Below are 12020 nucleotides of genomic sequence, written 5' to 3'. Positions count from 1 at the left end.
TAAAATAATAAATGCTACCGTATCAAAGTTTTGTGTAATGTTAAATATGGAATAAATAGCTAACAATTTCAAACTTACGACATACTTGTGTTAGTACAAAAAATACATATAAAATCCCAGAATGCATACAAATTTAGAGCCACATACAGGGAAACTAAAGTAAAGTAGAACTAAACAACAGCACCAAAAATGACAATAACATTAGAGTTGATTATCATGTGCACAAATTAATTATGTGTTTCAGGCCTGCTTATTGCCACATGTATGTGCACTATGAGGTCAAATGAAATTCTATGCAAAATACTTTAAGAAAATATAAGAAGGTTAATGTACATATGTATAGCACCTTTTCAATTTTTCAAAAACTCATTGTTAGTAAAAATAAAAACTAGCCTAGACATGAGTGAACCAAAACATGTGGCCTGGATATGTGATGTTATGATGCCATCAATGTCATTTGTGATGTCATCTTTCATGTACTCTGTGTTTGTCTTAGCAGTGCACGGTGGTGGCGCGAGTTATGGTTGCACAGCTTACCATAACTGGCGAATTTCTGTTTTTCTTCGGTTTTACTTGTTTCCATAACGCCCCTTTAACAATTATTTTAATTGAATTTCATAGCTTTTTATTAGTGCAACTTAACCATAATGTCCCTTTAGCAAAGTTATTTCATTGAATATATATGTAGGCATGTCATTATACGAGAATGAAGTCTGCAACCAGGTAAACCCCCAGCTCATAGGGTCAGAGGCAGGGAAAATGGAATCATGAGAAAGGAAGGAGAAGCAAGCAATGTTTCCAATGAATAGTTGCAAAGTTGAACTGGTGATGAACAGTTCACCATGATGGAAATGATAAGACGGTGCCTCACACAAGGATTGGTTGAAACCTACTCCATCACTCACTCCACGCATACTCCTCCTGAAACAGCCAATCAAATGGCAAGTCTGGCTGATACAAACTTAAAAGAGTACCATCCAGTCAGCACCCTGGAAAAGCAGATGATCTCAATGCTAATTAATAAACAAACATCTTGATCTGGTCATGACGATAGAATAAGCCAATAGTTAGGTAGTGTATAGATTCACGTATAGGTTAAATGACGATGTCGAATGAGAGGCTCGGAAGTTGTAAAAAATCTGTAACATTTGTTGTCATTTCTCTTAAGTACTTTGCTATAACCAGCCATTTTATGTCACATTGTTGAATGTCTTTTGATAATCCCCAGCCTAGGCTGTGTTATAAGTTGATCACTAATAGTGTCTTGGTCCCATCTGTCACTAGCCCCTATTCCAAATTACTTGGAATTGGAGCCAGAACTAAACCTCTGGAGTCAACACTGCCTGCGAGTGGATGGCTCGGCAGTAGGGCACTGTGGCTGGTGGTAGCCTGATTCTCCTAGTACTCTATGATGGAAGAGAATCATTGTTGGTTAAGTCTACTGCACGTCTTTGTTCAGTACTGTGCATGGCCGGGGCCTATCTCAGTTGTAGCCCTCTTCAGCTAGGCTCCTTAATTCATCCTGGGCTATATGGGCATAGTGAGAGGAGCAGTTCAAGGACACTCTGTACCTCCATTTAGCAGCGCTTAGGGGTCTGAAGTGGCTATCTGGTGTTTGCTTTGGAGGTCCAATGCCCTTGCTGGGCCACACATATGTTCGTTCTCTCTCGCCCCCTCCACCCTCTCTCTTCCCCTCTCTGCTTACTTTAAGCGCAGACTGCTCCACCCACCAAATAGATCAACACACATCTTTTTTCCACACAGACCACCATCATGTCCAACTTCCACTAGAAAACTTTGGTAGAAGTGGTAATCAGTGTAATTATTCTCACATCTTTTGTAATGAATATCACCAGAGAATCCCAAAATACCTTCACTCGGCTTCCCTCTACTGCTCAGGGAGAATCATTTCGGTTTATCATGCCATGCCGTATGGGTATATTGGTTATTATGTGCGATCCTTATGCACAGACTAACCCTGAGAGAACGTAGATTATGTGGGACGTGGCGTCCTGCAAACAGGGGTAAGTGGGTTGTTGTATTTAAGCCTCAGTGTAGTCTGGCATGGTTGGTGCTAGCAGAGAAATCATTTTGCACCTATGAAATAATACGAGCATCAATAGTAGCTTATGTTTTTTCCTGTTATTTGTACATACTGTACTTCCAACCTTTCCAGTTATTTGCATTTATTATTAGTCTGCAATTGAGAGTTGAGAGCAGGTTTATCAAGCTGGCACGTTTCCCGCTGCATGCAAGTATGCCTCGTGGCCAATAACTGAACGTTGCATTGTAATGTGAAAAGTGCTGTGGCTTCAGTAAATTTTGGGACGTGGTTGTTGAATGTTGACCTGTTTAATTATAAAAAAAAAGCATAGTGCCGGTGCCCTCTTCTGATGAAGGGAAATGTATATTTTAGTTCAGTTTAATAGCTGTCACAAAAACATATGATGGATCTTGGCACTGTGGCAACAACTGACGTTTGGGTCAAGTTTTCCTTTTCATCCATTTGAAAACAGTGAACTTCAACACACCACATGGATCTGTATTGAGCAAGGAAAATAACACACAGGAACTTGGTAACCTGAACATTGTTTTGCCTTTCGTGTCGTATTTTGTTTTTTCCAAGAAAAGAGATTAACTTTTTCTATGATGAGTTGTTTGCTGAAAAACAGTCTTCTCCAAAGGAAATGCATTTTTCTGGAGGTGTGGGGTGTATCAACTGTACACTTGGCGTGTTTATGCCCAGAGAGTTACTTCAGAATTGCTACTTGTCCTGTTATGACTCGACTATGCCAATTGTGACCAGGACACAAGTCCTAAAAGAAAAAAGTTGGAGTACTCATTGACATACACAGTGGGAAGTGACATCACAGGAAATTAATACATCTAACATTGGAATAAAAGTCCTTCCATTGGCCTTCCCTAATCGAAGAAAGTGCAGAAAACAAATAGACATTTGCCTTTCAGAATGATGGCCAAAAAATGTAAAAGGTGCTCACCTTTCAAACCCAAGTATGTATCAAAATATTCCTTGTAATGCAAAATCGGAAGATGAGCTATTTTTTATTACACAAAGTGCAATATAGTTGAGACTATGAGGTTTAAAAGATGGCCAAAAAATGTAAAAGGTGCTCACCTTTCAAACCCAAGTATGTATCAAAATATTCCTTGTAATGCAAAATCCGAAGATGAGCTATTTTTGATTACACAAAGTGCAATATAGTTGAGACTATGAGGTTTAGATAAATACTGCTTTCATGGGCAGGATGGGATGGAATGCTGCTCTTAGGCCTACCTGGCTCTGGCTTGAGGGCCGTTACAAGCCCTGTCACCCCCCCAAAAGTGGTATTTAACACTATATTGAAGACAGTTGATATCAATGACCAACAAAGGCCATCTTGTCCACCTGAACTTGACAACTACCCTGCCAGCCACAACACCATTCGATGTACTTAGTCTCTAGCTATGACTTTCCTTTAACATTGTGAACTTTTTCATTTATGAAACCTCTGAATTTCTTACACAGTAAATGATGAGGCAAGCATACAGTATACGGAACACTGCCGTGTGCAACACCGACTGCCCTCCGCTGCACAGAGCCTTGCACTGAAAGCTATTTTCAGAGCCTTTTTTATCATATCTATTTAGTTATTTGTGTTATTCATGCAGCTAAACTTTACATTTTACAAACACTCATCTCCCTAATATCTTAATTTGGAGGTGCATAGAAATGCTGTATTGTTGCTCATTTTATGTCTTGGGCACAAAGTACTGATGGCACTAAATATATTAGTACACAATTACTAAACAGCTACGTTTGTTTGCTAATCAAGAACATTTTAATTGGCAAACTCCGGTAAACAATTTTTGAAAATAAATGTATGCCTTGCCCTTATAATATTACCAGGTATTTATACAAAATTCTACCCCCACACGCTCTTCCAGGTCATGTGACTAACCACGTGATTTCTCTAATTTAATCATCTGCTTCCAAATGCTTGCCTGTGATTGGAGGAGGCAGGAGAATTTAGGTTCAGGGAGCTCAAGCAGACCTCATGGCGTTGCTTCCGGTCACTGAGGGAAAATTATTTTGGTTTACACATAGTTGTGAATCTCACTGTTGAGCACCATACATCAAAACCCAAATTCCAAGGCATAAAAGCACATTTTCGTTCTGAAACTGACTTATGGCCCATGCAAAACTCCAAGGAGCATATCTACTATTTGCATAGGTGGTGTGCTGTGTTGTATTATGGATATTAACATTTTGATGGCGCTGAATATAAATAGGACCCTTTTGTCCCTTTGTCAGCTTGTTTGTTCTATTTTGACAGGTGATCAATGGCTGTGTCTTGTGGTAGCAGAGCCCCTGTAGACGAGCGAGACTTTCTTTATGAGGACAGAGAGCCAGCACAGACTGGGTTTTCACCAAGAGCTATCCACCGCCTGGCTCTGGTGAGGCCACCCAACACCAATGCTAAAATTGAGGTGCACCGGAGATTGCGGGGGCCACTGAACAGCGGCGATTTCCATCCCTTCTCCGAGTATCAAAGTTGGGTGGATATCAGCAGGCTGCCACCGCTGTTTCCACTGCGGCCTGATAAACCCTATGACAGCAATCTGTGGCGGAGGCTGACTTCAGGCAACCTCTCAGACGAGTCTGTGTCCAGGACCAGCCACAAGTCTGCATGTGGCTCCCCCATCAAGAGTATCCCCCCACCCTCAAGGATGACAGAAAACACCTTTCTGAAGTTCCTCTCTTCCAGGGTATTATTTCTGGATGAGAAGCGAAGAGAGCAGGTGATATCCAGGACGGAGAAAGAGTTAAAGGAGTCGGAGAGGCTGATACTGAGGAGCGAGTGCCGGGATCCACCACGGGACAGCACGGGCAATATTTTGCCACCAAAAGACTTTAAAAGGTAAGCGGTTTGGAGTTAATTGGTACCTGTGAATCACAATTCCAGATTCTCTAGCCTTCCTTCATGGTTATGTCTACTTTGATCTCTCTCTCTCTCTTTCTCTCTTTCTCTCTCTCTCTCTCTCTTTCTCTCTCTCTCTCTCTTCCTCTCTTTCTCTCTTTCTCTCTCTCCACCCCTCCTTCTCTCTCTCCACCCCTCATTCTCTCTCCAACCCGTGCATTGGCTCTTTTAGTCTTGTGCTGCAATGTTGCAACAATGCATATCTTGCACTTAAGGACCATTTACTGGCTTCCTAGTAGAAGGCTAAGGGTGGAGTGTCATCTCTGAATCAAATGTGCATTGTATGTGGTGCATTTATTCACCAAAAAATAACAAATCTGAATGATATTTTAGTGTCAGCATGTTAGATTTCAGGCCGCTGGTTTAACTATTACTATTTTAGAGTTAAAGTCGTATTGTTTTTTTTTTTAAATGTACTATTGTAAGATTTGTTTATTTATAACAAGAACACTACAGTTTTCCTAATGGCAGAGTCTAGTTTGTGTAGTGTGCTTTTATTAAGATGTGGTTACTTCTTGCCAGATATATACTTTGTGACAAATACACGGACTCGATTATTTTCATGGGCGCGCACATTCAGTGATCATTTGTGAGCTGAAATTCAGATAAGTGCCTTGAAATGCTTTCAAGACTCCTCAGTGTCTCATTTCACGACAGGACTTTGTTTCTCTCACCAAAATATCACAATTTCACCTTCCAGACCTGAGAGAACACTGCAATCGTGTTACAAGATAGTATGTCCATTAAGGGGGTGCTTCTTTACTGATCCCAGACCTGAATTGGGACATTGACATTTAGTGTATGTTTTAATTAAGACAGAGAGGGAGCTCTACAAATGTATTATAATATATTTAATTGCTTTGCAAATGCCTACCCCGGGCTGGCCTTTTAAAATAAGTTGAGGTATCCACATGCACGAGTTCATGTATTTCATGATTACTGGCAGTTTTGTATAGTGAACAGAAAAAACGATGAATATCTAAAATTCTCATACAAGTGTTTTTGCTCAAATACATTTTTTGATAAACCGTTTATGGAACAGCAAAAAATGCAGCTTGAAAGATCTGCCTCTTGCATTTCCCGATGGTTGTGAGCCATATCGTTTATTGACAGGTGGTTGGTTTGTAGGCATTTGCTCAAGTTAGTCAGTTGTTGGTGTTTTAAGTGCTGGTGGAGAGAGGCTCACTTTTTCAGTTGCCATTGTGAAAGCATGTTGTGAAAGCATTGCTTTCAGGAATGGATAATTTCACATCTATTGTTTTGAATGCCGAGTTAACGTGTTCCCGTGTTTCACTTATACTTCCGTGGAATGGAAATTTATGTACTGGTGAAGAAGGAAGCCGCTGGGTACCTCTCAACTGTTAATACTTCATGAAAACAGAAGACACAGTGCTGAGTATCTGGAGGACCTCAATGACATGCTTTTAGCCCAGTATGCTTGTAGTAGTAGTCAGCAAAAGGAAAGGCCATCACCTCGCTGAATAAGTCCGTGTTATGAAGTCCAGCTGAAGAGGACGCCGGAAATGATGCAGAAGGTCTTAGTTTCACTACATTGGGCCTCATTACGACCTCGGCGGTAGCCATGCTGCTATTGGTGGCATGGCTGTCACCGAAATCGCGTCCGGGTCCAGGTTCCCAGAATGAGGAATTACCAGGCCATTCCGAGTTCGGAGGGCCCGGTAATTCCTCCCTCCAAGGACCCGGACCTTCCCCATTCCCATTGCAGCCCCCATAGGGCTGAATGGGAATGGGAGAGGGAGCAAACAACGGGCCGATTACGAGTGGCCTGTTGTTTGCTCCCTCTTCCCCTCGCGGGATCCCGTAAGCACGCCTGGTTTTACCAGGTTTTACCAGGCGTGCTTACCGGGTCCCGCGAGGGGACCTCGTTATGTGGCGGAACGGGTTTAACGGGTCCGCATCCTTTTGCGGCACCAGTTAACCCGTTCCGCCAGGGTCGTAATGAGGCCCACTGTCCATTCAAAGCCTTGGTTGTGGCATTGGCTGTAGATTATTTCTCGCGCACATCTACAGCCATTGCTGACCGAAAGGCATCCAGCTGCTGCATTTCCTTCAACAATTGTTCACATTATCAAAGCCTGAGCCAATCAGGATAATTTCCCTCTACATGCTGATTAGCCAGGCAGCCAGAACCAGAGGAAGGAGCCAACACAAAAGACAGCAGGAGTCCAGAGTTTCCTGTACCTCCCCAAGTGTGCTGCTGTTAGTCCATTTGGTCACGCCAACAAACTCCCAAGTAGATCCCATACACCCAGATCCAGCCCACCATCCTGCCTGCTTCCATTTGAGCAGTAATCCAGTACCCAACTCAGTGTCTGTCTCTGCCCTTCCTCCAGCAATCATCCCTCCAAGCCTCCTCTCCATCATAACCAGCTCATTCACACACTCACTGTTCTTGTTTTCCCCTATCCCCTCCGTTCTGTGTCTTCTTCCCATCATACCACTCCCAAACTCTCAATTTCTCTTCCTCAGAACTTTACTCACGCTAGTACACCTTGAAGTTGAATTAAGTACCTTTGTAGGGGGTGAATTAACAGTTCTTACGGGATTTTCTTTTGGTAGGTAAAATAAATAAATTGAACATTTTGAACTGTGGGTATCTGTATGCTGTAATCCTTGTGTTGTTGTATATGGAGGTTCCGTTCTACGAAAATATGTTTTCCCACAGCATAGCACCTTCGTGTGACATTTATCTGTGTGGATGTCTTCAGATAGGGAGGAGCGCTTCAACAAGAAACTCTGCACATGCTCATGTAGGGCCGTCTGGCCACTTCCAAGGCACTTTCTTTACACTGGCTGATGAGATATAGGGACATACACAATAACACAGTGTAGTAGGCAGGACTTGGAACAGAAAGAAGACCTGCATTGACATATGGTTAAAAACGTTCATGTTGCTGGATTGACAATGTGGGGTATGTACATATATTACACTTGTTGCAAAATTATCATCAGCAGTATTTGCAACTATGTGAAAGTAAAAATGGCAGGTGGGGGATTGAAAGTGTGATACCATGAGACATCTCCGGTGCTCCTTATTCGAAAAGGAAGTGCCTTTTCAGAGCAATCTTGAAGCCAGATAGAGTGGGGATGAGGTTGATTCTGGAGGGTAGGAAGTTCTTTTGGTGGGAAGCGAGTGGGTGGAAGGAGCATGAGGTAGTGCGGGGGGTGGAGGGGCAGAGGATGAGGAGTGATTCGGATCACAACGTTCAGACGACTCAGTAACGAGCAATGGAGTTAGCCAGGTACGGGGTAGGGGTAGTGTTAGCCCATGGATTGATTTGTAGTCAAACAAAAGGAATTTAAGAAGGGATCAAGTGTGCATGAACAGCCACACTTTCTTGAGGTCTACTATAGTGCATGCCCATTAATGCCTTTGGCAGAGTATTGCTCACTCATATACACCCAATGGAAAATAGACTCTAGTATCATTAACTGTAATGTGTCCTGGGCCAACAAACCAGGTGATACAAAAATATGAGTTTTAACTCAAAAGAGGCTTCATGACTTGTTACCAAGTAAGCACAAGTTGTCAAGATGGGGTGTACTTTAAAGTGTCAGGGTACTCTTCCTAATAGGGATATTGATTTCTCCCTGAATCTTTACTCTGGCTATTGTCTCAGGGGTCTAGTGCCCAATCCGCTTCTTTGCCCTACTCAGAGTATCAGTGATGTAGAGCCCAGCTTGCTTCTTTGCCACAATCACAGTGATGGGCATCTATTGCACAGTTTCTCTCTTTGCACAGTTCACTATTTGTCATCTACCCAGGGTTGTAGTGCATTGTTCACTCTCCTGGATTCACAGGATAGAGCGCTCAGCTCCCCCTAACAGAAAAATGGTGCCGAGCTCCCTATCCAGGGATATAGTGCCTAGCCCACTGTCTCTGTCGCAGGTCTTTCAGGTATGTCAGACTTTACTGCATCTCGGGCTTCTTCACTGTGTAAGGACCAAAAGCATTAGCAGGCTACCAACCTTTCCTAGGGCCCTCAGCTCCTTCAGCTCTGGCAGGTCCCTGAGATCTGCTAGGCCTGTCAATCTTCCGGAGCCCCTTAGCTTTTCTGGCGTCTAAACATGGTGCTTGCCAACCTGGTTGCTTCCTTGCTTCTGGCTGACAAGCCCTGACTTGCTTCAGCTTTATGTGGGCTTCTCCTCTAATGGCCCCATCTACTAGCGCCCATGATTGGTTAGGCTTTCCTTTTCATTGTCTGGAGACCCGGATAGGCTCTATGTCTCAGTAGTTTAATTTGCCCTGTCTGATGCAGGTCTGTGGCTTATTAAGTCTTCATATGCCTCAGTGGTAATCTTTGATCTGGGTGAAAATCCCACCTTTCTCACCTACTTCACTCATTTCTGACTGCACTGCTGTCAAGTGCACTGTAGATTCGCAGCTTCGTCTGCTGAGTGTTAACGCAGATCCATTCTGGCATGCAGGATCTTGCTGAATTGTCAATAACACTAATATTTCCCTGTCTGCTCCCAAACCGCTGGTCTTCTCTGCCTTTCTCTGTGAGGATCCCTCATGGTGCATGGGAACACACAGTGCCACAGCAGGCTCCACACAATTTCCAAGGCTCACTTCTGATTCTTTGGCATGCAATTGCCAAACAGTCCACAATGACCGATTGAACCCTGCAGGAAGAAGTTCTCAGATCCAGGACTCTGCTGATTTGTACAGGGGCGTATATGATGAGCAACCATAGTGATCATGCTGACAATGGGAGTCTCTTCCTCTGACCTAAATGGAATAGAGGTCTTGGCAACAGGTGTGAGGCAGGCATGGTATCAAGATAGACACAGACTCACAAGTAACAGTTTGAAAACCTTCATTATAAAACTTTGTAGGTTTGGGGCAATGCCTAACTGGCCGTAACTATAATGGGGTTGTTCCCTCAACTGATGCTTCTAAGGGCCGTCGATGTCCGGAAGTTCAAAACCAAAGTCTGTCTGTGTCAAAACCTATGGTTTACCTCACTCTCAAAACTAATGTGATGTTAGGTCTTCTAAAAGAAAAATGGTGGTTCAAAAAGAAATGCAAACCAAGGCTGGTATCAGGTAGCTTTACTGTCGGGTTTACTTCTGCCAGTTTAAAAATAGTTCAATTCAAAAGGCGGTGACCTTGGGCTCTTCCAGGTAAGGCTCTTGCAGCAGGACAATAGTTTAGTTTGTGGGGGGTGTATCTGGTGACAAGCAATACAATAAGGGGGCGTTACTGTGGTGATTTTACATGGTGTTAGATGTTTTCATATGAGTCTTCTTCCAAGACTATGGGCCTCATTATGAGGTAGGAGGTAGCCATGGTGCTATTAGCACCATGCTACCCCCTTACCGCATTCCGGGTCCGGGTTCTCGAAATAGGGACTTACCGGGTCATTCCAACCTTGGAGGACCCGGTAAATCCCCATTCCGAGAACCATTCCCCATTCCCATTCGAGCCCCCATAGGGCTCAATGGGAATGGGGATGGAGCCAATAACGGGCCCGCTATTAGCGGGCCCGTTATTAGCTCACTGGTCCCTTAGTGGCTCCTGCCAAGGGCGCCTGGTAAAACCAGGTGCCCATAGCGGGATCCGCTAAGGGACCTCGGAATAGGGCGGTAAGGGTTTACCGGCACAGGTCTCCTTACCGGTGCCCGTTAACCCTTACTGCCCACCTCGTAATGAGGCCCTATGTGTCTATTCTTTCTGTTAGAAATCAGAGATTACATGACGAATATCCTTCTATGATTGATAGACAGACGGAATGGGAATGGTTGAAAATTATTTCTAAACGTATGCAAATATACTGATGCCACTCTATTATCTAGCAACATAATGAGGACAGTGACTCAAGATGATTTTACAGACTAATACATATATAATGTATGGTCATATTTTACAAATTTGCCTTTCACTGTTATACTCACTTTCAATTACTCTGTGTCTGTCAAATCATCTGATATGCAAAAATGTCGCTCTTTGCTACTTAGATGTCCTAGTTGATGTATGTTTAGTTAGGTTGAGAATTGTTGTTCCCGATGATTGCGTAGGGGTTTTAACTTTTGCATTTCAATTGAGACATACTTTGAGGTCAGATCAACTGGTGGGGTGACGCACCCAGATGTAGATGATGATGATGCTCTATGCGGCTTTTGCGTGGGTTGGTTGGGGCGTTGGGGTAGCTGATGACATGAGAGGTGGAACAAAATAACAATATTAACAGTATTTCATCAATTAAGAGATGACTAGTAAATGCACCTACATTGGCTTTATTTTTTGATGTCAAAGAGATATTATGTGATACCTGCACCTGCACCCTTATATCCGACCAATGTAGTTCTATTACTCCACTTACACAGTTGTACAGTTTCAGGTGTTCAAAGATTGATGAATAGTTGGTCATGCGGGAGAGATTGGTATGTGGGACACTGGGTGTGGTTGGGTCTTTTAATATTTAATATCATTTTAAAGATTTGGTGATGTGGATAAGGGAGGTCATTGTGATATATGTTGTCATTGTATTGGTTTAATGGTTTACTAGAATCCTAAGTTATTGGTACCTTCTCTGGGTTCATGTAAACTTGTATTGGCCACTGAATTTGCATGTCTGATCTAAAGGTAAATTCAACATGGCATGAAGTCATCTGTCTTTAGTGGACTGTAGAACTTTTGATGTTGATGAAGAATGTGGATGCTGGTAGGGTTTGGGGTGTGAATGGATTAATTAATTTAATGAAATTATATATATTAGCTTGGGGAATATTGCGATATTGCTGTGCTAGAAATACCATTCTACTTATACTTATGCCCCATCTGTGGATGATGGGTCAATTTACAGGAATGTCGCTCAATTTTTACAAGATTTAGGTACGGACAATATAATTCTAGGAGGTGATTTTAATACTGTTATGAACAAGGATTTGGATAGAAGTGTATCAATGAACAGTAAGCAGACTGATCAACATTATCTATCCTTGCAAAATCTACTGGAAGAACATGTACTAAAGGATTGTTGGAGGATGCACACCCGACGACCAGGGAATATAGTT

General features: G+C 42.8%; 1 protein-coding gene across 1 annotated transcript in view; it reads left to right on the top strand.

Annotated features, from left to right (window-relative positions):
- The window catches only part of TEX52 (testis expressed 52), a 72556-nt gene that overhangs the window by 14224 nt on the left and 46312 nt on the right, over window positions 1-12020 (top strand). Inside the window, exon 2 of the mRNA XM_069628499.1 lies at window positions 4335-4919. Coding sequence (XP_069484600.1) covers window positions 4342-4919 — 578 coding nt within the window. The 5' untranslated portion in view covers window positions 4335-4341. The remainder of the gene's footprint in view (window positions 1-4334; window positions 4920-12020) is intronic.

The sequence above is a fragment of the Ambystoma mexicanum genome, chromosome 12, assembly GCF_040938575.1.
Source record: "Ambystoma mexicanum isolate Mex_15411 chromosome 12, UKY_AmexF1_1, whole genome shotgun sequence".
Lineage (NCBI taxonomy): Eukaryota > Metazoa > Chordata > Amphibia > Caudata > Ambystomatidae > Ambystoma > Ambystoma mexicanum.
This window is presented reverse-complemented; position numbering and strand designations above follow the sequence as displayed.